The sequence below is a fragment of the Fusarium proliferatum genome (assembly GCF_900067095.1).
Source record: "Fusarium proliferatum ET1 genome assembly, contig: FPRO_scaffold004, whole genome shotgun sequence".
NCBI lineage: Eukaryota > Fungi > Ascomycota > Sordariomycetes > Hypocreales > Nectriaceae > Fusarium > Fusarium proliferatum.
The window spans coordinates 2,139,508-2,167,432 of record NW_022194793.1 but is presented as its reverse complement, the minus strand read 5'-3'; the positions used below and the strand labels follow the sequence as shown (position 1 = coordinate 2,167,432).

The following is a 27,925-nucleotide window of genomic DNA, read 5'->3' as shown; positions in this document are numbered from 1 at the left end:
TTCATCCAAGGGTGTTTCTTCGCCCCGCCAATAACTTGCTGTACACCTACTCTTCTTAACCACTGTTAAGGTCTGGTTCTTCAATAACCGCATCATCACCATGACCGAGATTTCAGAAAAGGCAGCCGCTGCAACAAGCAGCAACAATCCCTCGCGGCCATCGTCGTCAAGCCACAGCGGGAGTGGTTCAACAGACAAAGATGCAGTTCGCCCACACATGAAGTCTTCGAGCGACCCCAACAACGAAAAGTTGGACTTGACAAAGGCCGATTCAGCAGTCATTGTGCCTCCCAAGGCAGAGAATATCGAGGATCACTATCGACACTTGCCACCTGACGAAGCCGAGGTGTTGCGACGCCAAGTCGTCAGCCCCGAAGTCAAGCAGGGCGTGGCTGTACTATACAGATATGCCTCCCGCAACGACATATTAATTATTCTGATCTCATCTATATGTTCCATTGCTGGCGGCGCGGCGCTTCCTCTAATGACCGTGGTGTTCGGCAACCTTCAAGCAGTGTTCCAAGACTTTTTCGTGAATCGTACCTTGACAAGCAGTGCCTTCAATGACAAATTGGTGGAATTCGTTTTGTACTTTGTCTATTTAGGCATTGGCGAATTCATTGTCGTATACATATCGACTGTTGGGTTTATCTATACCGGAGAGCATCTGTCAGCAAAGATTCGGGAGCATTACCTTGAAAGCTGTTTAAGACAAAACATCGGTTTCTTCGATCAAATTGGCGCCGGCGAAGTGGTCACAAGAATTACGTCCGACACGAATCTCATCCAAGATGGCATTTCGGAGAAGGTGTCTCTCACTCTTGCAGCTGTGGCTACGTTCGTCTCGGCCTTCATCATCGGTTTCATCAAGTATTGGAAACTGACTCTGATCCTTTTTTCTACTGTCATTGCTCTCCTGCTCAACATGGGCGGTGGTTCATCCTTCATACTAAAATACAATCGACAAAGTCTCGAAGCTTATGCTCATGGAGGAAGTCTTGCAGACGAGGTCATCAGTTCTATTCGAAATGCTGTCGCATTCGGGACGCAGGAACGCCTAGCCAGGCAATATGATACCCACCTCAAAAATGCGGAATACTTTGGGTTTCGTGTCAAAGGCGCTGTCGCTTGTATGATTGCAGGTATGTGTTTCTCTAGGGTGTTGAAGATGCATGCGAATGGCTTCAACCACAACCCACCCATCTTCCACCAACTCTATACCACACCCCATCCTTCTTACACAACTCCTCAAATTTCCAAGTGCCTTGTACAGAATGAATTTCTAATCTAATTAGGTATGATGATGGTCCTGTACCTCAACTATGGCCTAGCCTTTTGGCAAGGTAGCAAGATGCTTGTAGATGGTGAAACCTCACTTTCCAACATCCTGACTATCCTTATGGCTGTGATGATAGGCGCGTTCAACCTAGGTAACGTCGCTCCTAATATTCAGGTATGTTGATTCCAGTTTCTCCCAGCTCCTTAGCTATTGTTTGCGGCCTTTGCGATGGACAGACTGCGTGTTTAGCTATGTACCACCTATGCACTATTTGAAAGCTAACCTTATAACAGGCTTTTACGAATGCAGTCGCTGCTGCTGCCAAGATCTTTAATACAATCGATCGTGCTTCTCCCCTCGATTCTTCTAGCAATGAGGGCGAGAAACTCGAGAATATCCAGGGTTCCATCCGGCTCTCGAAAATCAAACACATCTACCCGTCTCGCCCGGAAGTTACGGTTATGGATGACGTGAGTCTCGAAATCCCGGCCGGCAAGGTGACGGCTCTCGTTGGGGCGTCAGGCTCAGGCAAATCCACGATTGTCGGCTTGGTTGAACGGTTCTACGATCCCGTGCAAGGCACAGTTTACCTGGATGGACACGATATCTCTAAACTTAATCTTCGATGGCTACGACAGCAAATGGCTCTTGTCAGCCAAGAACCCACGCTCTTCGGTACTACTATCTTCAACAACATTCGTCACGGTTTGATCGGCACCAAGTATGAAGATGCGAGCGAGGAAAAGCAGCGTGAGCTAGTTATCGAAGCTGCCAAGAAGGCAAACGCGCATGACTTTGTTTCTTCTCTCCCCGAAAAATACGAAACCAACGTTGGAGAACGAGGGTTTCTCCTCTCAGGTGGCCAGAAGCAGCGTATTGCTATCGCTCGCGCCATCGTTTCCGATCCTAAGAGTAAGTTCATGACTATAAAAACATGCGATGTTTGACCAAAGCCAAAGAGACTCTTGAGTCTATCCTACGATACTCTAGTCTTGCCTAAGTTAAGAAAACCCAAGTCTGACACTTAGGAAAGTTTATGGTATCTTAGGATAAACCTCAAGCCTGGTTATATCCCCAGTACCACCCACCCCCTCTCCCCGGAGTAGCCGGTATTCTCTGAACTAACATGATTCTAGTTCTCCTCCTTGACGAAGCAACGAGTGCTCTCGATACCAAGTCAGAAGGTGTTGTGCAGGCCGCCCTTGAGAACGCCTCTGAAGGCCGTACAACTATTACCATTGCTCATCGTCTCTCAACTATCAGAGATGCCCACAACATCGTTGTGATGTCCGATGGTCGAATCGTTGAACAAGGGACTCATAACGAACTTCTGGAGAACAAGGGGCCATATTCGAAGCTTGTTTCGGCACAGAAAATTGCCGCTGCTGAGACAATGACCCCTGAAGAGCAAGCTGCTATTGATGAGGAGGAGGTATCACTTATGCGGAAGATGAGCGAGAAACGGGCTGCAAATATCGCTGACCCTAACGACGACATCGCAGCCAGGCTAGACCGCACGAGCACCACAAAATCCGCATCGAGTCTGGCTCTTCAAGGTCGCAAAGCCGAGGTCGAACAAAAGTATAGCTTGTGGACACTTATCAAACTCATCGCGTCTTTCAACAAGAAGGAATTGGGATTCATGCTTGTGGGACTGCTGTTCTCTGCTGTATGCGGCGGAGGAAATCCTACGCAAGCTGGTAAGCTGCTAGATATCCCTTTCAAGTAATGCGTCGTGCCTAACTTTGTTCCAGTTTTCTTTGCCAAGCAGATCACAACTCTATCAGCGCCCGTGACGGATCAGACCAAGCACCAGATCAAGAAAGATTCTGATTTCTGGAGCGCCATGTATCTCATGCTCGCCTTTGTTCAGCTGTTCGCATTTATCATTCAAGGTGTTTTGTTTGCGAAATGTTCTGAGCGACTAGTCCACAGAGTAAGAGACCGAGCTTTCCGGGCCATGCTTCGTCAAGACGTTGCCTTCTTTGACCGCGATGAGAACACTGCTGGAGCACTCACCTCATTTCTATCTACTGAAACAACTCACGTCGCTGGACTGAGTGGCGTGACGCTGGGAACCTTGTTAATGGTCGGCACAACACTCATCGCTGCCATGGCTCTATCCCTAGCAATTCAGTGGAAGCTTTCACTCGTGTGTATTTCATTGATCCCCGTCCTCTTAGGATGTGGCTTTTTCCGCTTCTGGATCCTCGCTCAATTTCAGCGCCGCTCCAAGGCTGCCTACGACAGCTCTGCCGGGTTCGCCTCCGAGGCAATCTCCGCCATCCGCACCGTCGCCAGTTTGACCCGCGAAGAGGATGTCATGAAACAGTACAGAGACGCTCTCGCTATACAACAGCGAAAGAGTCTAATCTCCGTCCTGAAGTCCTCCACCCTCTACGCCGCCTCCCAGAGCCTCCTGTTCGCATGCTTCGCGATAGGCTTCTACTATGGAGGCACACTAATTGGACGGTTTGAAATGACTATGTTTCAGTTCTTTTTATGCTTTATGGCAATTATCTTCGGAGCCCAGAGCGCGGGTGAGTTATATGAAGATTCAACTTGGTTCCCTGTTGAATCTTGAATCTGCCTCTATACAGATTCAACCCATGTATCTGAGGAATTTGGAACACAGCTAACCAATTACAAATTGACAGGCACAATCTTCTCCTTCGCTCCTGACATGGGCAAAGCGCACCACGCTGCCGGAGAATTAAAAAAATTGTTTGACAGACAGCCCGTCGTTGATACGTGGTCTGACACTGGAGATCGTCTACCTCATGTTGAAGGTACCCTAGAGTTCCGGGACGTCCACTTCCGATATCCTACGAGACCAGAACAGCCTGTCCTCCGTGGTTTGAATTTGACTGTTCGACCGGGACAGTACATCGCGCTTGTAGGCGCATCAGGTTGCGGAAAGTCAACGACCATCGCACTTTTAGAACGATTCTACGACCCCCTTTCTGGAGGGGTATTCATCGATGGACACGAAATCAGCACGCTGAATGTGAACGACTATCGATCACATATTGCACTTGTCAGTCAGGAGCCTACACTTTACCAAGGAAGCATCAGGGAAAACATCCTTCTGGGTACTGCACGTGAGGATGTCTCGGATAAAGACATTGAGCATGCGACTCGTGAAGCCAACATCTATGATTTTATTGTGTCGCTTCCTGACGGCTTTAATACTATCGTTGGTAGTAAGGGTGCGTTATTGTCTGGTGGACAGAAGCAGCGAATTGCCATTGCACGAGCTTTGATTCGAGATCCCAAGATCTTGCTCCTTGACGAAGCAACTTCAGCTCTAGACTCTGAGTCAGAGCATGTGGTACAGGCAGCGTTGGACAAAGCGGCCAAGGGCCGAACTACTATCGCTGTTGCGCATCGTCTAAGTACTATTCAGAGGGCTGATGTCATCTACGTTTTTGACCAAGGCCGTATTGTTGAGCAAGGCACACATTCGGAGCTGATGAAGAAGAATGGACGTTATGCAGAGCTGGTCAACTTGCAGAGCCTCGAGAAGCAGAGTTAGACTGAGGTGGCATTGTGAGACTTTGGTGCATTGTATCGGCGTTTGGGCGATCTGTTGTTAGCAGGGACATCCCCCTCTTCAAGAAAGGAGGGCATTTTCTTATTATTGTTTGTAATATTTCTGATGTATACCATCTGATCAGCCAACTCTATTCAAACATTCAAATGCCATTCCACAGACGTGAGTCAAGAAGCAAGAAATTTTCAACCCTAAACTCATCAAGGAGACTCTTAAGAGTTTAGTAATTTACCTAAGTTTGTATATAACTCAGGATCGATACCATAAGTCTTATTGCCTCCCCTCGAGGGGCAATCGGAGTGCCGCCGCATGGCTATCGCGTGCAACTGCGTATCCAAGACGGAAGAGTAGGGAATGAAAAAGGGGGTCTCGAACATGACAGCTGTAACAATCAACTCTTGGCGGTTGAACGAACCATACTGGGAGTTCCGAAAAGACGATAATTGCTGACGGGTACAAACAGCGGATAACCGCATTGTTTACCCATGATCTCTAACCTCATTAGCGGTAGACGCGGCCACAAAGAATCAGTCACTCGTTTACGTTTACGGCCGTACGAACGGTCCGACGGCGGTAGCGGTGAATGTGATTGTTTTAGATAATTGTCTCTGCTAACTTTAGACATCGCACGGTAGCCAACAGCTGAAAATGCGGGAGTGTGAGAACTCGATATGGTATTGGGGGTTAACACACTTTGTTAGATAGAAGTTATCTTTGTAATATTTGGACAAACTACTATGGAGTAATTCGTGTTATTCATTTTTGAGAGTTGCCTGATGATCCAGACCGAACACATCTCACATCGCATCAGAGGCTAGAGTTCAGCCAGGGCAGGGATTCCTTGGCAGGGGAGCAAAGCTTTTCATTGGAGAGGGCTAAGGAGCCAAGAAAATTACTTTAGGCGCTGCAGAAACCATGCAAGGTACGCGAGAAGCTCTATCTGGTCTTGGTGGAGATTGTGAGGACGATTACTCCGTATGTACTCCGTACAGGAATTCAACTTGGCTTCAGGGAGTAAGAAAACTTGCGACCGTTAATCAGGCAGCCAGGGTGCCAAAAATAAAAATAAAAACTCTACCTACCTAGTCTCAAGTACCAAGTTATACTCATCGCTCATGGGGCCTGTCATAGCTTTGGCAGAGAATCGTTGATGAAATCAACATTACCCGAGTAACCGTCAGCGGATAGAACTATTCCGGCACTGGCCTGAAGCTGACGAGGACCATCTCAGTTGAGGAAACGAAACATTACGACGGAATGAAACGAAACGGTGAGAATGAATGAACAATCTTGCAAGTTTTCAGTCGCGTGCATGCGTGAACTGAACTTCAACTGACAGACCTGATCGAGAACGGATAGTCCCTCCGCAGCACCCACCAATAAACCTTGGAATGAGGTGATGTCCTGAAGCGATCCTGTCCGTACCTACGCTAGAAATCGGTCGTAGATGCTATTTTTTGCCTTGTCGTGGCGGGATCCATGGTAATGGTGGCTGGCCCGTTATGGGGAAGCGAGATTTGACCCCCCCTTTTCTAGTCGCCTTTCCTAAGCCTTGCCGTCTTCAGCTCGATGTCCGTTTCGACCAGAGAATGAATACATGCGGGAACATGCATTCTGGCTTCCGAGCAATCAGCCGTGTAACCCGGAGAATATGAGAGTGTTGTATCCGTACAATACTCCTTACATGTACATGCAATACCGTTCGGAGAATGGAGGTTCCCTCTAGGATGCCGGTAGTAAGCGGGCCGGCTTGAAACATAACTGAGCCCTGGTAACCTAAGAATGTGAATGCCGTGGACGCGTAAGGCGCCGAAGGAGGTTTTTCTTCTTCTACAATTGATGTTTTGTGATTAGTCTGTGTATCAGGAGAGAGTTATCGGAGTGGGTGGTAGTACATACATGGAGCTGGGTGATGAATTATCAGCAGATTTTCATTATACCCTCCTGAACTGTATCGCCGTGCAGCATTCTTTGAGCAATTTTTCTCTTCCATCTTGTATAAACTTCGCATTATTATCCAGTTACAGTACACACTTTACACTTTAGGTGACACGGTACAGCACACTGCATCAGGCCCAGTCAATAAACCGTCGCGCTAACAGACACTACTGCAAGCCTCAGAGGAGGGTTTAATTATCCTTGTTATTTCCTGGATCCAAGCCATGGGTCTCTCTGCCCTTGAACTTGATTGATTCATTGATGCCTGCTCGATCCTGGTCAAAATTGACAAGCATCAAAAAGCAAGGCAGGGCCTGGGCTGGAATCGTTTGTCTCCCCTCCGACTTGGCCCGCTAGAGTCAACTTGGCTGTCCTTGTAGGGGTTGTTGCTTTCTTGTCCGGCACCACTGATCCCATTTCCCGTGATATCCACTCAGAATTCTATACTGGCATCTCGCCCTCTTCCTTTCCTTCGTTTTCTTTTTGCTTGCGCAGCAGTCGAGTTACAGACCTCCCTCTACTTCAGGTGCTGTTAGAGCCGCCGTCGATCACTCGTTTCTCGACCCGCCATTCATTCGTTAACTTGCATCTGTGCTCCTCAACTCCAATACTCCTTTTCGACTTACTCACGACGATCATTTTCAACCCCAGACTCAACTTCATCAGCCCCAACTGCAACTGCAATATACAGTCACTCGTTCTTTGTTATATCCTGTCCCTTTTGAATAAGCACCTGGCCACAGCAACCGCTGCCAAATTTGTGCAAGTCTCGAGCACCCAATAGCAATTCTACGGCCATCTCATCTCCCCCCTGGCAACCAATCCCATCTCGCATTTGGTATATCACGCACCGCATTACACTCGTTCTCGACCATCGAAGCTGCAAGAGAACCCCCGCGAACGATTCTCATTTATCAATTGACTTCCCACTCATCGGAAGTGTCATCCGACTTGGAACCTTGCAATTGCGCCACGCAACGACAACAATAAAGATCCTCCACCGAGAAATTGTTAAATGTTGGCTTTCGGCACCAGTCGATTGACTCACTACCGCTACAACTATCGCTTCAGCGTGCGCTTCACTATCCAATACTGACATACCACCACCTTTTATCGTGTCAAATTGGGCCCATCGTGGTGAAACACATTCAATCTTGTGTGATTGTCTGTGCTGCCAATTCACTTAAAAGGTTGTACACATCGCCATCAATTCGATTGCTGCACATTTTTGGAATACGATTTTAATACATCTTTGGCGTCCTTCGCCTCGTCGCTCGTTACCATGATTTCATCATCGTGGTCTGCCTCAACAACGACTTACAGTAGGCCCAAGACCACCAGCTACCGCGCGCCCCGCTTGCGAATAGCCTTATCATTTCTCCTACTCCTAGCATGTCTTACTTCTACGGTCCTAGCGGGTACTGAGACATCATCATCTTCGCTACGACATCGACGACACCATACACCTACGATCAACAGATACGAGCTACACCGACGCAAGGATGAAGACGAGGTCAAGGAGATCGTCAACAAGGAAACCCCTTCCAAAACTGAGGGCAAATCCAAGGCAACAACTGTCACCATCCAACGTGCTGCAAAGACTGCTGCTGCGACAAACACACCTTTACCTGAAGCTTTTGACGGAAACTTGTCAGCCGAGCTTTCGACCACATCAGATAGTAACTGCCCCGCGTTTCTGAATGGTATCCTATCCGACCCTTCTTACGAGACTTGCTACCCCCTCTCTATGATGCTCCAGGTAAGTTCCAGTCAATGGATGGGCAGGCCGGTAATAAATATTGACAAAATCTCAGACGTCCCGTGGCTTCTTCGAAGCCCAGAAGCAGCTCTTGAGCATAGTCCGAGTACTCGATGCAACATGTGCTGCAAACGTCACATACTGCACTGACTTTTTCGATGCTGCAGCGCGCAACCTCACTGCATCAGAAAACTGCAAGCAAGAATGGGAATCGGGCAACACTATCGTCAAGCAGTTCCTCTATGGCATGAAGGCCTACGAGATGATGTACAAGGCTACATGTCTTCAAACACCCGAAGATGATATGTATTGTTACGCCAATGCTGTCACAAATACCACGACCGCCGCCAACGCCTACTTCTACTACCTACCGTATAATCTTACTTTGCCTGGTAGCACCAACCCTTCATGCAGCTGGTGCATACAAGAAACTATGAACATCTTCCATGCAGCCGCTGAAGACCGTTCTCAACCTGTGGCACTCACCTATGAAAGTGCAGCCCGACAAGTGAACACTCTCTGTGGCCCAGATTTTGTTAATAGCACTTTGCCTCCAGAAGAGACCAACTTGGCTCATGTGTTTGCCCCGTCATGGGTTGGCTTAGTACTTGCCCTGGGCAGTGCAGCACTAGTCAATGCTGTGTTATAGAATATCGACCCTGAACGGCACCACCTCAGCTATACTTTTTTCACTTCTTCTCAATATTCGACTATTACTCTTTTAATAAGTTATGACTACAGACCCATATACGGGGTTTGTGTTTTCTCTTCAGATACGATGCACTTGGCATATCTTCATGACTTGATACCCTTACCAACTTCTTTCCTTTTATTTGTTGAACCGATTTCAACCTTGCAGCCTGCGGGGATGGAAGCAGGCCGACATGCAAAACAATGCTATAATATTATACTACGAGGTTACATACATACTTTCTGCCAAAGCTGACTTGGCACTTTTTTACTTGGTTTCAAGAGTTGATTTGGAAAAGCGAGCACAGCCTGGAGTTTTCTGGTTGGGCATGGTGGGTTTATGCTTTGTATTTTCTACTGGATTCAATGGATGAGCGAGCTTGGGATATGATAGATCGGTGGGCTTCAAAAGCGTGACGGGCTCGAAATGGGACACGGTGGGACATGGTATCTGAGTATTGCTTAGAGAAACCACGATGACTGAGCACCCTAAGGGCCCTAGGGGGAAAAGAAAACTCAGGACCTTGATCCTATATGATAAAAGACTTAGGTAACTTAGCATAAATTTAGGATAATTTTTACTAGATTTACAATATATTTGTTAAGTTTAGGGTGGCTTTTACTGAGTTTATTTTGACACCCTATATCAAGGTCTGATATATTCTTGCTCCCTGAGGGCGCTGTACAGCTAATGGTCAGTATATTGAACCTTTTGTGTTCGATATATGAAGCTCAGAGAATAAGCTAGAGGAATATAGGCAGATGGGATAGGACACGATAGGCCTCCTCAAGCCTCATTTTCGTATCTTGACCACTTCCCCTCGCTATTCAACCGGGCTCAATTGGGAGGGTGTCAGACCAAGCGGTAAGTGAGCATCAATGCTGGGTAGAGGAGGTCTTACAGCAATGGCTATCCATCTCTTGTTCGCTGATACAGCCCAAACATGCATGAGCAGTGCAGTAGAGATTACCGGCAGCACGGTCACTGGCCGACTTTACTGGATTAGAGCTCGTCCTCAAGCTGTTGTGGAACGTAGCCAAGCTCGATGGTAAGCCGCAGTGAGGGAATGGTGCTAATGTGAAACTGTTCCAATGCCATGGAACTGGATGTGCACGCATGCATGCAAGCAAAGAAGGCTTTCCACTAACATATGGTGTCATCATGGCATGTACTTCAGTTAAAACATGGTGTTTAATGTTGAAGGCCGGAATGCTGAGCGTGAAGCCCTGCCAATAGTAGCTGGGTATAACGAGAACAGGAGGTCATTTCCCAGCAGACAGGAGAAGAACAAGGAAACCAATCCCCGATACTCTATCATTGGATCGTTTTGCCGGTGTTATGCCATTGTTCAATAAGCTCATAGCAGGATTTCTTGGTGCTTATGATCTGCTATACCAACAAGGTGCATTCACCTTCAAAGCGCAAGAGCCAATCGTAGGGTAGCTCTGACAGAGAAGCTGCATGGTGGTCTATTAGGCCTACAACGATTTGTAAATCATTCAATCTGGTTGTTTGGCTGTGGTGTGTCATAGACTTGGTTTGAAGGTCCGAGCCCGTCCTCTGGGAGCAAGAAAACATCAGACCTTGATATATAGTGCCAAAATAAATACGGCAAAGGTATCCTAAACTCAGGCTAAATTTATACTAAGCTTATACTAAGTCACCTAAGCCTCTTTGTCACCTAGTACCAAGGTCCTGAGTTTTCCTCCCCCCTAACGAGCCCGTCTAGCCCGTGTCCGTACAAAAGAGTCTGCTAGCCTGTAGTCAGGCTGGAGCTCTAGCCATGGCGTCTTGGTTCGCGTATCTCAACGAATAACATTGTGCATGGTGTTGTGACCGAAATGTAGCCAGCAGAATCGAAAGTTCAAACTTCAAAGCTGAATGGCGTGGAAATGACGAATTACCAGACGCGTCCTAGCTTGCCTGTTTGCCCACCCTCCAGGTCTGTGGAGCACCATATCCATGGATCGAGCAGACGATACCTATTACTGTACATCACCGATAACTGTTGTGTTTCTAACATCATGGAGGAGACAGAGGTGTGTCGCCGGTTTGCAATTTTGGGTTTATAGTTTTTGATGGCCAGTGATGATGAGGGTTGTACTTTGAAGGGAGAAAGAGACTCTTTAGGACCACGTCTAACTTGAGGAGTGGAGGCGATTATGTCGGCATCTTGGATCGGTGAGTGCTGATAGAATGCTCCAATGTAGATACTTGGGTACTGTCAGACGACATGCATGCCTCGTTGCGGGGAGGGGTGAGGGCCTACCTAGTTCCGGATATGCATGTGCAGTCAGCAGGCTTATTAGTTCGATGTAACATTGTCGTCCCTGCAGAGAAACTTATCCACAATGTTGAAATAGCTTAGGATTTATACTCAAGACGCCCATATTGTTATACAGCATATCGACGCACATATCTGCGCTCAAATACAGCGTCGAACTCAGCTTTTGTACATACCAGAGATGAACCACTGGAACGAATCAGCAACCTCCGGGGGAGCTCCCAGAGAAGAGGCCAATGAAAGTTATTCCCGTTAGAGAAACGGCACGGAACGCAGTACGAGGGAAGCCAACCTGGTTTTTGTTACCTGATCTCAACAAAGCCTGACGAGGCGCGGTGGCGCTGAAACCCAGTTCAAGGCCATGCACTCAAAGATCAAAAAGCAATCTGATCTGGCCAGCACATCGACTCGTTCCCTTCTTTGAATGTTGAACAGGATACGAATGGTCAGCATTCGACATAGACATCGCCGGAAGAGTCAAGAGCCTGCGTCATCACTTTGATAGCAGAAGGAAAGAGGGTTGGAAGGTCGAAGCTCAACGGCACGGGTACTAAAACTCAAGATAGATGTAATCAACGACTCCAGCTGGAGTCTCTGACTGCTGGTGTGGATGAGTGACAGTTGACAGGTTGCTGGTTAATGAAAGAGATGCTGGGTTAGTAGTTACCTTAATTAGACATTCAAGAGTCTAATCAAAAGGGTTGAGATTCCTCGATGAGATGCAATTCGCCGATCTCCCTTGTGACTTTCTCTTTCGGCTTCTTCGATCTGAGTAAGGCGTTAGGTGGGCGGACAGCTTACCCGAGCTTGGGCTTGGGAAGGGCACAGACCTGAATCGATCTTGTCAACATCTTATCCCCATGGGCGCCTTTAGCCAGCCAGATTCAGCCCTGGAATATCCTTTAAGCTACCTGAGGTTAGCAAGCCAAACTAAGGGATGCGATTCACTATATTTCCATCCGCTGATCTCCATCCCCTTGTGTGTTTCTGATGCCCTACAGGGAATCCAATACTTCGATGATCGACCCGCCAAGGTCCACATATACCCATCTCTAGCCATCATGAGCTGGCGTGCGATGCCCACTTGAGAGCCAAGATCCCAGACTGGCACTTTGCTGCATTCGTTTAATTAGCGCGCACTCAAGATCAAGTACGAAGCTTGAGCGAGAGTTTATAAATATGATGGTTTCAATGACGGCCTATGATAGAGAATGTTTGCGTGACCCATAACTGCGACAACGCAGTGGACAGGAGAGCCCAGACTAGGCACAATGGATCTATACACCAAGTCATGTCATGCCCTCGATACTGATCTGCTTCCCCGGCTGCCCAGCCGAGTTTTGGTGGTTTGCATAAGCCCCGTTTCTTTTAGGCCTCTTTTTATACTTGCACATAGATGCGCAACTGTTGCCGGCGGCACTTCCATTGATTGAGGCAAGATGGGGCTTCAGGCCTCTATCTGCGGCCGCATGGCAGGTCAATTCCCCTTGCAAGCATCCATCCGCTCAACTCACTCACCTACATGCCGACCTACCTACCTAGTTGCTTTTACTGCATTTAGCAACGCAATTTTTTCTTATTACATGCATACTTTACCTGACCACGGATGCTCCATTTGCATCTCGTGCCTGGTATTGGCTGTGATCCGAGGTGAGGTCAGGTAGCGGGAGGCGAGTGCTAATGGGTGCTTTTTGGGTTTTATGCCCAAGACTTTTCCATCTCTGTTGGTAGGCCAGGCAATGGCAAATATTTATTAATAATCCCACCTCCCCCTGTCATACTCAATAATCTCTAGCTTTTCTTGCCATCACCTTAGAACTTGTGCTTGCGAGGGCTCATTTTGTACTATATCTTCAACTGTCACTGGTCCTGGTCCTGGTCAGCCATTTCGTTTTCTGATATCCGCATTCGGAAATCATCGAAATCGACGATTTGGGCCTGATCTTAGGCACACTGCTGGGTGGCTTTCGTTTCAGTTTTCTCTCTCGATTTACTACCTCTCAAAACTCAACGATATCTCTTCTGCCATTGGTCCTCCGCCAACAATACACGGGCGGGAATCTTGGTGGCTTCCTGGTTCTCCAGTCCTTGGGAGTTTCCTTCGTTTTGACTTTTGCCTCAGCCGTCTGAAACCTTCAGACTCGAACCATTTTATTCCGCTCTCGACTGAGGCTGGAACGGCTTTATGCTTAGGGTCATCGTCCCTCCAGCTACTTGACCTCTGGGTCCTTATTTTCTATTCTATACCTAGGCATAGTGTTTGCATTGTGACGCTAAACAGCTCTATCCTCGCATTCTGACCAATATTCATTCGCCTACACGTTAGTGTTGCTATCCCTTCCTCTCACGCAAAGTCTTTGCATTCTCTACAGCCGTCATATTCCCGCTAGAACCACACTTATCAGAGACCAAATCCGGCTTCCTGGTGCGTCTGGTTGCGAGCTCGCCCACATCCCTCACGTTTTCCATCAATACGCAGCAGAAACACGGCTGACCACACGGCCTCATTCTACGGTCCTTTTCCTCCAAGTCTTTTGCTGCGTATGAGCCTGTGTTTCCTTTGCTACCTGTCTCCAACCCGGACATTGTTGTGGGCTTGGTTGAGATTCTCCCGCTCCCCCCGGCCGTTAGCCAACCTGCTAGTCTCACCCAAAGGAAGGCTTTAATCGATCTGAGTCAATAGCGTCTTCTCAGACCGCTAGGAGCCCATTGAGGCTACACGCCTTTGACTACACCAGCCTTCATCCACTCCCTCCCCCCATCGTCTATCTGGGCAGTGGAACCGCCCGCATTCCATCTTACAGCCGACTCCCTGAAAGTAGTGGGCTACTGGGCCCTTCCCGCTCTTTTCTTCCCTCTGGCCTGGCTGATCCTATTCTCTTATTGGACGCTACCGAAAGGGTTCTGCACTTGAGTACCTGGGGCATAAGTTAGCTGTTGATGCAACCGATCTAAGCCGCCACTGATCTTCCACTAATAAGCTCGACACTGGCGTCTCTCTTTCCCATCCATCTTTGTTGATGGTAGTCCTTCCTGACTGAACCAGAAATATTCCACAACATTCATGTCTCTAACAGCGGTTGAGACCGCCGCGCGAACATCACAGCGGCTGAACGCGATGCCACAGACCATGCCGGAGGCCATGCCACATCCACACGCGACGACAATAATGAATTGGGCACCGGACACACATCATCCTCCTTGGGGTCCAGCTCACTCTTACTATGACCAACGCCTGTATTCCCCGGCGGGCCAACTCACCGTAGGGCCCGATCATCGTCGTCCTTCGCCGCAGCAGCATCATCAACACCCACGAACTGGCCATGTCTACCAATCGAATGAGCTGCCAGGCTCTGTGCCTCAGAACCAACCCCATCCCCCGCATCCCCATCCACCATCTGGGCTATATGCTACTGATCATACAGCTGGACAGCAAGCCCGTCCACCCCAAGCTTCATCCACTACTCTTCTACGGAATAGCGAAATGCTGGACCACGCACAGAGCCACCCTCCAGTATATGCACCGAGGCTGCCCTCGGTGTTAGACGATCCACCGCCCGCCTTCATACATGGTCAGCATAGACCATCAATCGATATGCATGCGGTGGCCCCCTTCACAGAGTATCACTTCAATCCGCCAGTTACAACCAATGGTAGACCACCTGATTCGAATAGTCCTATGATGTCTCCAACTGAACCGAGGCCCGATCCTATGAGGATAGCCGACATTCTTACCACTGGTGAGAGAAGTGGCAGTAGGACGAGCGTGGACAATCGCTCAGGAGGCGATGACCGCTTCAAGCTCCAGATACGACAGCAACCAATTGCGGCTCGATCATGTGGATTTGGGGAGAGAGACCGGAGAGTAATCGATCCGCCGCCAATCGTTCAGCTTCTCATCAACGACGTCAGTCTCACGAAAGAAGAGACAGCAAAACATCTGCGCTATCCCCACTACGTAATGAGCTGCTCTATTTTCGATGAATCTGGGTCTTCTGATGCCTCTTTCATGCCTGAAGAGTATCGGCAACAGCGCCGACTCATGGGCTTATTAGTCAGTGCCCCGTTTGTTGGCAAGGATGAACATGGCGAGGAGGGCTGCTTCTTCTGCTTTCCAGACTTATCCTGCAGAACTCCTGGCTCATTTCGCCTTAATTTCACCTTGGTCAAAATTGACCCAATCCGTGCAAAAGAGGTGAAGCGCTTCCCGACTTTGGTCACCGCTCAGAGCGATGTTTTCACTGTGTATACAGCAAAGGACTTTCCTGGGATGCAGGCCAGCACAAAGTTGACTAAGCGACTTAAGGAACAAGGCTGTATTATTTCTATCAAGAAGGGAAATGACCGGTCCAAAAACACCAGGAGCCACGACGATTCAAGCGATGCAGAACAAGATGAGGGCGAAGCTACGTTGCAAGGAAAGCGGCGACGCCGTTCGGCACGGCAGTGAACTCGCAGCATATAATATACAGGGCGTTCGATGTGTTTTCAAGGCGGGCAAGTTTTGGGTCATACACGTACACGGATGGGACAACATGGCGCTACATTGAATGACGATGCTACCTTGGTGTTTCTATACTGCGATACAGAATGAAGGCTATTCTAATGTGCTCATTATACCATTGATTTGCCTTTGTTTCAGCAAGGCATGCTTCAGTTAAAATAGTTTCAACATATAAGTTGATGTTGAGAAGGGGCACTATGCTCATATCACAACTTGTGGAATATAGAGAACAGCTGTTCTCCATTTCTTCTTGCATATTTCCTCGTTGTCGCTAAGAACCTCAAATGCCCGTTACAAATCGTGACGCCTCTTGAGAATGATCATATATGGCTTAGCCGACCAGATCACACTCGACCGACGATGCATGTAAACTAAGAAGTCGAGCCCCAGCCAACAGGATTTGCATATAAGCTTCTGTGGACAACAACTTTGGTAATAGCCAGGTTGTCTTGTTCCTTGCAGTCAGGAGGCGTAGATACTCCTGTTACTCCAGTTACATGATTGTTACTCCTTTGCATGGCCTCTGGGTCTGTCCCAGCACCTATTCGGGTCATGACCAGATTGGGATGATTGAGTACCCAAGAGTAGTTCACGGGTCCCAAGTCATAGTCACATTCCAGTATAGCATTTAGGCCCCAACCAGAGGTTTCCGTGGGCATCCACGAAGAAAGTTGCGCAGTATTTTGTTTCTCATCAAAATTCAGCTGCATGACCGCTCGCTAGGGGGGTTTCGATGTTTCTGATACAGGTAGACAGGGCCTGGGTCAAGGAGCCTTGTGTAAATGTGGCAAAATGCGTGCAACTTGTTGAATGTGATCGGTCAAGTTAACTAGTACTTGTTAGGATGTCAAAGTGAGATCTCGCGAACAAGGAAAGATCTGATGACAGAAAATTTTGTGACTTGGCAGCGTTATCCTTTATCGTCAAGCTCAACGTTCTTTGATCACCCAGCTGACTGCTAGGATGGCATCCACAAGATTGGCACCATACCCCTTCGCTGAGTTGATCGACAACTAGTCTAGCAATGCTGAGCCATCTGAGAAGAATACAGTAGAGTTGGTCGCACTAGGCAGGCAAGCTATCTAGCTCACATTCACAGAAGTCAAAATTGGAGTATCAGCCTTTTTCAGACGGCTGTCCTTGCTAAATGCACACCTACTCGATCAGTGAATGTCAGACAGAACCTTGGTTGAATATTAGACATTTTCAGTGTCTGCTCAATAGTCCATCGTTGTTGGAATATCATTGGGCTCCATACTACCAATTTCTGCTATTATTCTGTCTCCCTGATCCTGTACTCCGGAGACAGGCTCCGCCGTTGCGATGGCTTGGGGCTACCCGCCTTAGACTGCCATGAGACTGCGACCCGTGAAGATATATACAGTACAACCCTACATAGCCACCAACGTAAAGTGGTTGAATCTGGTGCGGGAACTACGCAAGCTCCCGCATCTACTGGATATCGCGAAAGCTCCATTATCTGATCTCGTGTGAGCAGTGAACTAGTTAATTCGGAGAACGCTTGTCATTGTAAGTCTATGAGAGTACTGCATTGCTTCCTCGAGGGAGAATATCCTACGGTGTTCGATCTCGTACCATGATGACGGATGTCTAAGTAAATACAAAAAGTAAGACATTAAGATTTGTATAAGAAACAGACTCTCACGAACAAGTTCTTTGTTTCCAGCTCAGGCTGCAGCGGAGAAAGGCATTGGAGATGAGTCTCCGGACCAATCGTGCTATAGCATTCCACTGATTGGTGATATGTGAGTGACAAGCAGATGTAGATCCGACATGTGCTTTCTGAATCAACTGTCATTGCCGATCATGCCAAGGCCCAGAGTGAGACACAAGGTTTTGGGACTAGGGGACACATATTTGATCCAGCAACTTATGACGCTTGTCGCCTCTCGGTGCCGCCCCTGACCATGCAAGCCTCAGCTCAACATGGTACAGTAGATGCGTCTTTCTTGCGCATGACTAGCATGGCACTGTCCCCTTTCCGGCATTGTCAACTCTCAGAGATTTCTAACGGCCTCTTTGGTCGATTTTGTGACGAATCGATCTCACTAGCAACAGCAGTTTCGCTGTCAAAGTTGCGTTCGCTGACGTCAACCTATCAATCCTTCATATGCCAGAGCCCAAGACACTTTCAGAGTCCTTTTGCTGAAGACTAGAACTCCATGCTTTCTCTTCCCCTATCTAGCTTCTTCTATCGTGTCCCTGTTTATGTACAGAGCGGATGCTGGATCAGATCATGAAGTTTGGCATGCGAGGAAAGCGGTGGTCTTTTCCAAAGCACCTTGAAATTATAACGAGTTATTTCGTAAGTGTTCGACAGGGCAAAATGTCAACACACCATTCCTAGCTACTGGCTCAGCCTCCTGACTTATCGATGGGTCCATGGGGCACAGTATGTAAGGGAAGATTGTGTTTATCATGTTACTACACGGCGAAGTCTTCTGCATGCAATGTCTCAAAAAAACCCATTGGAATAAAACAGCAGCGTTAGTATCCCTCCCGTACGCCACGAATTACAGATTAAGTGCTTCTGACTATATCAACTGAGGTTGTCTCAGAATGCATTGTAAAATTGGCGGTCCGTTTTGGTGGGAGCGGCTTCATATCGAGATTTCCCACCGCTTTTGCTTTTATGCACACCGGCGTATAAATCACTTCTGGCAAGCGTTTGGTTATGTCCATGAGACGATTTGGCCTTGGACCTTGGCGTCTATCTGCAGCCTTCAAATAACGGTGAGAGAAAGCCTCGTCTGAAACATCGGTTGACTCTAGAGAGAGTTTATACGGATATCCCCCATCAGCCGTAGAGAACCAACATGCCACAAGCATGTCTCCGAAGAATGCAGGCTTACATGGCGATGTAGCCAACAGATGTTTGGAGGTTCATACCATGGAAATACTCTTCTATCAAAAAATATATATTTTATTCATGTGGGCTCATAACTGGTCCAGTACTTTACCGGAAATCTCTGGTTTAATGCCATGAATTAATATGTTGATGAGTTTTATTATGTTCTTACCCGTCAAACGGATGAAATAAAACCTTTGGATTCAAAATCCTGATAAATTTGGGAGAAATCATATGCTTGTTACATATCGCTGGGCGTTTCAAGCATCAATACTATTTCGTGGCTAAGGGTTTATGAGCTTGGCACCAAAGAACATGTCACCAATGATGAGGGCAATGTTCACTGAAGTAGCAGACTTGACGAAGCTAACGATAGAGTTAATCTTCATAAACACAGCCACGAATCTATTCTCGTAGTAGACTTGGAACTCACAACAACCCAGCTCTCACATTCTACCAACAGCGAAACTTGAAGAATAACCTCTCTGCAATAATCAAAGTTTTACTCTGATGCATTCCGGACTTTCACCTTCAGCATCATTGCGGTATATAGGGTAGACAACTCTTAATAACGGACATTGCCATTCAACGTAGAACATTAGTGTTCACGATGACCTACAAAAACACGTTTGTGGTTGATCAGAATGATGTACTGTTTCTCTGGGCTTCCATTATGTGGGCGTTGGGTCGAATACAATGGCCTAACTTAGTAATCAATTGAAGAAGCAAGATGACGGCTACCTGCATCCATTTGCCTAGCATGTGTAACTTTCGTGCAACTTGAAGCATGATTAGTATGACGATGAAGTTACGGCTCTAATTGCCTTCTTTGAGGTATCCGGATGACGAGTTGACATCAAGCCCACGCAATGATAAACGAGCCTCGTGGTTTGAGACTTCTTGAAAGGATCAGTCGGAGACTCGTAGATACCAGGGCGGCCGCCATCGAGTATCTTTTCAGTCAAGGATCAGGAGATTACCGTAGATAGAGAGCTCATCAGATAGGTGAATGGTGAGTTGGATCCGAATGCCCATCTAGTTAACCTTTTATGCGAATAAAAAGGAAACCTACTAGCACGATAGCCAGTTGATATGTTACATTTGTGTGAGGACTGGGGATTTAAAGGGTGCTCATTCAGGTTGACCTCTTTTAGCAGAGGAATTGATATTCCTTCCGTAGTTGGTCAGGCATGGCTGTGAATATTGGTACTGCATTTCTACTGCTTCAACTGACTAAAATCCATAACACTAGCTAGTGGATGGTTACTGACTTCTCAGCGCTCCTTGAGATGGAGAAAATTGACAATATTGAAGAAGAGAGCCTCGAAATCACTCGCAGAATAGTCGGATGTTCCATGGCACACTTTGGCGCCCATGAAGGAGAAGAGACATCAACTTCCAAATGGCAGCTGGTGGCGAAGAGTGGTTACAGAGGGACTGCACGCATTCACCAATAGGAGCCAGCTAAACAGTCTAATTGAGAGTTTCCCATTAGATAATCTTCGGCATAGTAGTTGCTTAGTTCGACTCAGGGCAACAAGTATTAGAACAAAGCTTGTTACCTTTCAGGTCTTTGTTATGCCGGCAAAGGGGAGCAATACAATTTAGGACCTCTATCTGAAGTGACAAGAAGACATAGGTAAAGTTAGTATAATTTAGTATAGATTTAGCAGACCCCAGATTAGGTATTTCTGGGCACTTGGCTTGACGCCGGAATTTCTCTTGCTCCCTGGGGATTAGCCAGTCTAGGTTGGGGAGTTGAAGAGAAGTCGGCCGTTGACAAAGCTCGTTTGATGAACAAGCAGGGAGAATCCTGGCGCGTTTCAGGTCATTCTGGTGGAGATTATGTAGTCCTCAACTGTCAAGAGAAAGGTAGAAGCCACGCGAGATGCTCTGTAAAAGCCCAGATCAATCCACCGGTGTTCGACCTCTTGCTAGGAGTTAGTGGCGCAACCAAAAACACGCAATTTATGAGTGATATTCGGATACCGCTTGGAGGCTCAACGGAGGGAAACGAAAACAAAAAGGTCTTTGAGTGAAGGCAAGGAAGGATACACTGTTTGTTTCTCTGACCCCAGTTCAAGTTGCTCCAGGGTTGAAACACCCGCTCCGTTTCGCGGCCACAAGTAATAGTACAAGGATCAGCCTGAGGTTTCCTGTGTTGCTCAGAACAGCCTACCTGTACTAAGGGTTGCAGGTTGACATATTGTGAACGTTGCTGTTCAGAATAAGGTGGCAACAACATACAGATGACTATCGAATTCTCATCAAGTGAACTAACCGTCAATAGTCATAGTCGTTGATCGCCCAAGGACCATCTCGATCATCCAGATTAAGCCCATGGCTCTGCCCCTGCAACGCCAGTTTTTAGGTCCCTGCTGTTTCAGACCAGGTCACGATCTGCAGGCACTTTAGGGTGCGACCCTGTAATCTCCAAGATCTGGCGGGCCGGTCCTCATTGTTCTGAACCTTTTCTGTTCTTTGTGCGTAGAAAACGAGGAGTGACGGTTGTGCAGCTTGACCGCGACTGTGGTTCTAGCGCATAATCATTGGAAGCAAACATCTTCAGGATCAATGTATCACAGCAGATGAAGCCGGAGCGCAGAAATACGGACTGCAGCTCATCAATTCCACCACCACCAATCAAACATGACTGCGGCGAATCCAAGTCACACCGACCGCCAGCGCATATCTGTTGTACACTGCTTGCAGTCGTTACCGCCTATCTTAGGACCTTGCCTTACCTCTAGGTACCTACCTATGAAGACATTCACTTAGTGAGCCGTTATTTTCCTATTATAGGGGCAGACTGTGATTCATGGTCCCTGTTAATTTCCCCTGTCCATCATCCACTAACTCGGGCGCCAGCCGCCATGAATGAGATTTTTCGATGCAGGTACACATATTTATAGGTTACAATATAGATCCTGCCCAGCCCTATGAAGAACGAGAAGGCATATCCAATGATATTTCTGGACATTAGCGCTCGTTGCCGATGCAGCTCTTGTCTGTTTCATCTGACTTGACTCCTATCACGACAAAGTCGAGCCCAAAAATCAAGGTTTCATGCATTAATTTACACATGGCCCCCAGATGTGGCTTGAGCCGCTGTAGCCAATCCTCTTTCACCATCTTGCTACACTAGAAAGTTCCGAAAACGCCTGGCGGCTTGGGCGACCCCTGAATTAGGCCCGGCCGTTAGTAAAAACGGGGGAATAGTAGCTCGCCACGCCCATAGGCTCCATCACCATAATCCTTTGATCAAATAGACAACCTCAGTGACGAGAAAGCCAAGAAACCAATGATGGACGTGCACGCGCTTAGAGCATATCAAAGTGGCCGCAGTGACAAGGCCAGTGCAGTGCAGATTATAGCATATGCTGTGCGCCAGTGCAGTGTTGGCAGCTGCGGCGAATGAATGAACGGATGGATCCTACAGGATTCAGCCCAGGTCGGCCCCCGTTCACACAAAGACCTTCACCTCTGATCCTCGTCCAACATACTTCTTTCTCTTCATCCTTCCACACGCTCTTTTTCTTATTTATCTTATTTTTCCCTCGTACACTGCACTGCTGGGCACGTCCTCTCGTTTCTCTACTCACTCACTCATTCATTCTTCAGAGCAGCTTCAGACCTTTCTTTTCTCTGAACTGCTTGTTACCCTCCTTTTCACTGTGTCAACCACCACGATCTATCCATCGTCTCTGATTCACTTGCACTCAACATAGTGACTGGACGGTTGCGAAACATTCTTTCTTCTCACAGGTGCTCCGGTATCACCTTCGTGCCCCCCCGCCTTACACTTGTCTGCTTCCTCTTGAAGAAGAAGCAGGTTTCATTCTCAGCGCCCAGAATCCCAGAGATCTCAACGCTAGCATTTACATCTTTTCCTACTCCGCCGTCGAAAATCCTTCCGTGCGGTTAAACCATTTAGCTCGATACTTTTAAACACCATTTGTCATTGTCAATCATCATGAAGTCCGCTTTCGCTACCGCCGCTGCGGTCCTCGCCGGCGCCGCTTCTGCTGCTCACGAGACGGGTACCTTCGCCGTCTTGCGCTTCACCAACGATCAGCTCACTAGAGGTCGTATGGATCCCATTCTTTTCCCTGGCCAGACCTCCACTCATGTCCACCACATCATGGGCGGCAGTGGCTTCAGCACCAAGGCGACCGGAAAGGATCTGCAGAAGTCAAAGTGCAGCAATGCGCTTGTCAAGGGCGACAACAGTAACTACTGGTTTCCCACTCTTTACTTCCATGACCCCAAATCTGGAGAGTTTGAAGATGTCGAGTTCGACTACTTCAATGCCTACTACTTGTAAGAGCACTGCCTTGTCTCATTGCGCCACTCGAGCCCTTCACTTCCCCAATTATCGTATTGTCATGCGCATATTACTGACAAGGAACAGCTTCGAGAAGACACACGATGATATCAAGCCTTTCCCTGTTGGTCTCCAGATCGTTGCTGGTGATGCTATGACCCGTACCATGCCCAAGGCCGGCAGCAAGCCCAACCTTGACCCTTCAAAAGGTCCCGTCAATCCTGCCAGAATGACTTGCCCCCGCCTGAACAACGATTACACGCTCCCATCTTGGGATGCCAAGTCTGATGGCAAGATGGCTGGTGTAGGTGATCCTGTCAACAAGGGTGAAGGTGTCGGGTTCCCTGATCGAACTTGTGATGGCAAATATTCTCCCCTCCGAGCTGATGTCCACTTCCCCTCATGTTATAACCCCGAGGCTGGCCTCACCGACTTCAAGAACAACATGGCCTACCCCGAGGACAATGACGGTTATCTCGACTGCCCCAAGGGTTGGATTCACGTTCCTCACCTTTTCTACGAGGCTTACTGGCGTACCGACAAATTTACTGGCCGCTGGACTGAGGGTGAGGGCAAGCAGCCCTTCGTCTTCTCCAATGGCGATGTTACTGGATACAGCAGCCATGCCGACTTCATGGCCGGTTGGGACGAAGACCTCCTCCAGCATATCATTGACACCTGTAACGCTGGTACCGAGGGTATGGACCACTGCCCAGGCCTGACTTATGGCCTCAACAAAGGCGACTGCACCATTGAGTCCGAGGTCGACGAAAAGATTACTGGTACTTTGAGCAAACTTCCTGGAAACAACCCCTTGAGTGGATTTTCTTATGGCGATAAGGTCCCTTCAATGCCCTCCGGCGGCGACAGTGAGACTAGCCCCAGCAAGCCCTCTGCCCAACCTTCTGCCAGCAAGCCGGCTTCTGGGGAGAAGACCACTGCCGCTGACCTCCCCGGCTACACCAAGCCAGCTTCTGGTTCCACTGATGTCCACGAGGAACCAGTTGTTCCTAAGCCTACTCTACCTTCCAATCCTTCAGTTGTGCCTGAGGCGGCTGCTCAAGCAACCGATATTCTCTCCAGTGCCCCCAAGCCAACCGACATCTTTGACAAGCCCGAAAAGCCCAAGAAGTGCAAGACCAGGGTTCATACCGTCTGGAATACCGTGACAATCACACAGACAGCCAGTGTGCCTGTCCAGACCGAGGCTGGCACTCCTAGCTACAAGAGAGATCATGTTCGACGACATGCTCACCACCATGGCAGTGGACATAACCATCTACGCCGCCGTAGCCACCTCCGCCGCTAAATATTGCTTACCGGCGAACTGGATCTGCTAATATCATACTTTGAATGGCAGTCTAGATGGCAGAAAGCTTTCTGTCATTTCTTGTGATGGTGCATCCACGGAGCATCTTGTATAGGGGTCCAGTGACCACTGCGCTTCCTTGGACCGGAGAATATAAGGTTGGCGATTTCATGGACAGATATTTTGATTCAAGTTGCGTGGTGTAAGGGAATGGAATTAAGGGGCAGGAAGAAAGTTGTTGGATGATTCGCTTCTACACATGTACATTTATGGAGGACATACCTTGCTTGCCAAGGGGCCAAAGCGCTCGAGCGCACATCTTTTGCCCGTCATGAATCCAGGGCATATGCAAAATGCATCCAACCGTAGCACACAAAAGTGATCAAAATGTCCTCGGCATACCACGCCCGTTTCCAATCCTACTAGTGACCATGTTGCTCGAGTGAAGAAGCTGTTGTCAGCCTGGGAGTTTGGACTCTGAAGTTAGGAATAGTACGACAGCATCCATATATCTTCAGTTGTTCTAGGCCAATATTGTGCCAGATTGTGTTTTCACTTCCGTACAGTCGCATTCCGAAAATCCTTGATGAAAGCACACCAGGCACAGTACCTAGGTAGTCACTTACAACTAATGATTTTGCCGTCGGCTAAAGTTCGGTTAGAAATTGAACGAACGACCAGCCTTTCTCTCTAACATTTTCTTCATCACCACACGACTCTTCGTCCCTGAAGACTATATTGAAAATGTCTCTGTATCATGAGGCAGCAGAGATCCTGGCGGGATCATCATTTGAAGGCGGAAGTCTCAAGTCGCGTGTCTTCAAGAAGAAAAATCTTAAATCCGCACCAAACCAAGTTTACGCCTTGGTGTTAGAGAGTTGCAAATGGAGCCTCATTCTGAAGGAAGTGATTGAGAGATCAGAACTTCTGAAACTCGAGCGCAAGGTTTGCAGCCCGACACTACGCTAGACTGTGGAACGCCTATACTAAGTATTGCACGCAGCTGACCCCGACGTTGTCATTACTTCTTGTACATGACCTTTTGTTGGCCAAGAAAGGAATTGCTCTTCCACAAGGCCATGGGCTTCGTGCATCAATCGAGAGGCACAAAGGACGCATAAGCTCAGAGTTCAAGCTCGCACGGCTTCGGAGAAAGATACCGACACTCGAGGCTTTGAGAGAGCAAGTTGAGAGGCAATGCGCCGGCGAAGAAGCGAATTACCCTCGCTGGGTTCGTGTCAATGCTGTGAAGAGTACCCTCGAAGAGCAGTTGGAGACGACGTTCTCCAAGTACTCTAGAGCCACATCAATCAAGGAGGTCGTCACGAACACTGGAAGACTCATATACATCGACCCACATGTGCCAAACCTTTTGGCCATCACTGCAGGAACAGATCTCACAAAAACCGAGGCGTACACAGCGGGCAAAATCATTCTACAAGATAAAGCCTCTTGTTTTCCTGCTTATCTTTTAGATCCCAGAGCAGAGGATGGCGACCTAATCGACGCTTGCTCTGCTCCTGGCAATAAGACAACTCACTTGGCAGCGATCCTCAAAGAACATAGACCAGAAACCAGTACACCAGAGCAGACAATCTATGCATTCGAAAAAGATTCTCGACGAGCACAAACTCTGGAGAAAATGGTCAAGATTGCAGGTTCGAAGCCTGTAACAAAAATTGGATTTGGACAAGACTTCCTACAAGTCGACCCTACGGCAGAGAAGTACAAGTCAGTCGGAGCTTTGCTACTGGATCCAAGTTGCTCAGGGAGTGGAATTGTTGGACGAGATTCCATGCCGGACCTTCACCTGCCAGAAGGTATCAGTAGCACAGGAAAGGGTCCGACATCAAAGCAAAACGGGCGCAAAAGGAAACATGAGCAGACAGAGGCAACTGAGGATAGGATCATGATAGATGATGACGGCAACGAGACTGCCATCAAGTCGGAGAAGGATTTAGAAACACGCTTAGAAGCGCTTTCTTCATTTCAACTGACACTTCTGTTACACGCCTTCAAATTTCCATCAGCAAAACGAATTACATACTCCACATGTTCAATCCACATGCAAGAAAACGAGCGTGTTGTCATGAGAGCTCTCGAATCCGACATTGCGAAGCAACGGGGTTGGCGCATTCTGTTGCGGAAAGATCAGGTTTCTGGGCTGAGAGAATGGCCCGTCCGAGGACTCTCTGAAGCCTGTGGAGGCGATGAAGACATAGCAGAGGCTTGTATTCGCTCTTATAAAGATGACGGGCAAGGTGTTATGGGCTTTTTTGTGGCTGGTTTTGTGAGGCCCGATATACAGAATATCGGGACTAGCAGCAACGAAGGTCCTTACCTGCGAGATGATAACGGTGTGATCATCCGTGACATGTTCGGCATGCCAGCCCTGAAAACCACTGGTGAGCATGTCTCTTTAACGGAAAGAGATGATAAGAGTGGCGATAGAAAGGAAGAGGAAGAGGATACGGAAGAGGATCAGGAGGAAGATGAGGATTCCGAAAGCGATAGTACTAGCAGTACTGCGGCACATGATCTCAATGCTCGTCAGATCGCGTTCGACGCACGTCAAGGAACTTCCACAGACGAAGATGATGAGTGGGGAGGCCTTGACGATTAAATTGGCAGCCCGGAAAGAGTGCAGGGCATTTCTTTCGGCAGATGACAAGACGTCATATCACGGGCCACTGAGATCAAATCCATAACGACAAACGGCTCTCAGCAAATTGAAACTGGCCTCCTCAATCAAGGATGAAAGAATAGGAGTATAACTCAAAAGACGAAAGACCGCCTGGTATTGGGTGATTCCTACCATCTTACGTGATTAATATGCCTCCACAACTTTTCATCTTGATCGGTAGGCGGTTATCCGAATGGATCCGAACCCCGTCCACTTTCTGTGTTTTATATCAAGAGCTTAGTAGGTCACCATGTTGCAACCATCACATCGCGGCCGCAATCTGCCGCCATTCGGTGAACAAATAAAAAGTATCAAATACATCTCGACTTGATCTGATGGACTGAAATCAATACGGAGCCACGTTGGATTTATTAAGCGTAACAGTTCGAGAAGCTGTCAAACGGGATCGTTGGGGACAGGCATCGAATTGAGTTTCCGTCACATTGATCAGAATAACATAATGGGCTCGAAAGAATATGCCAGCTCGTTCGAAACCGAATCGCGTACAACAAAACGGATGTTGAGGATGCCGATTGCCGATGACATTTTTAGCAAAACTTAAATGCTTGACATTAGTCAGATAAGGTCGGCGGGGTTCGGCTTCATTCATCTACGATTGATAGCCTCTATGTGTGCATCGGAGTCAGCCTGATATTTCCAGACGGAGTCGAGACGTGTTTGATAGAGTACCATCGCCGACATAATCTATAGGCGATCAGAAGCGCTGGAAGG

At 48.0% G+C, this 27,925-nt stretch overlaps 6 protein-coding genes across 6 annotated transcripts; 5 read left to right on the top strand and 1 right to left on the bottom strand.

Annotated features, from left to right (window-relative positions):
- Window positions 1-100: 100 nt before the first annotated feature.
- FPRO_04872 (uncharacterized protein) lies at window positions 101-4,814 on the top strand (the record flags this gene model as incomplete). The annotated part of the gene is made up of 6 exons (XM_031230430.1): window positions 101-1,142; window positions 1,296-1,453; window positions 1,573-2,191; window positions 2,416-2,979; window positions 3,034-3,819; window positions 3,937-4,814. 6 exons carry the CDS (start codon window positions 101-103, stop codon window positions 4,812-4,814), a joined length of 4,047 nt encoding a protein of 1,348 aa, XP_031080567.1.
- A 3,238-nt stretch (window positions 4,815-8,052) lies between these two features.
- Window positions 8,053-9,178, top strand: FPRO_04871 (uncharacterized protein; the record flags this gene model as incomplete). Its single annotated transcript, XM_031230429.1, has 2 exons — window positions 8,053-8,529; window positions 8,585-9,178. 2 exons carry the CDS (start codon window positions 8,053-8,055, stop codon window positions 9,176-9,178), a joined length of 1,071 nt encoding a protein of 356 aa, XP_031080566.1.
- Window positions 9,179-12,692: 3,514 nt separating this feature from the next.
- Window positions 12,693-12,797, bottom strand: FPRO_04870 (uncharacterized protein; the record flags this gene model as incomplete). Its single annotated transcript, XM_031230427.1, has 1 exon — window positions 12,693-12,797. The coding sequence occupies one exon, from the start codon at window positions 12,795-12,797 to the stop codon at window positions 12,693-12,695; it is 105 nt and encodes a 34-aa protein (XP_031080565.1).
- Window positions 12,798-14,568: 1,771 nt separating this feature from the next.
- On the top strand, window positions 14,569-15,954 carry FPRO_04869 (uncharacterized protein; the record flags this gene model as incomplete). Its single annotated transcript, XM_031230426.1, has 1 exon — window positions 14,569-15,954. The coding sequence occupies one exon, from the start codon at window positions 14,569-14,571 to the stop codon at window positions 15,952-15,954; it is 1,386 nt and encodes a 461-aa protein (XP_031080564.1).
- Window positions 15,955-22,850: 6,896 nt separating this feature from the next.
- Window positions 22,851-24,510, top strand: FPRO_04868 (uncharacterized protein; the record flags this gene model as incomplete). The annotated part of the gene is made up of 2 exons (XM_031230425.1): window positions 22,851-23,197; window positions 23,289-24,510. The coding sequence occupies 2 exons, from the start codon at window positions 22,851-22,853 to the stop codon at window positions 24,508-24,510; spliced, it is 1,569 nt and encodes a 522-aa protein (XP_031080563.1).
- A 744-nt stretch (window positions 24,511-25,254) lies between these two features.
- FPRO_04867 (uncharacterized protein) lies at window positions 25,255-27,133 on the top strand (the record flags this gene model as incomplete). Its single annotated transcript, XM_031230424.1, has 2 exons — window positions 25,255-25,455; window positions 25,514-27,133. The coding sequence occupies 2 exons, from the start codon at window positions 25,255-25,257 to the stop codon at window positions 27,131-27,133; spliced, it is 1,821 nt and encodes a 606-aa protein (XP_031080562.1).
- Between the last annotated feature and the right edge of the window lie 792 nt (window positions 27,134-27,925).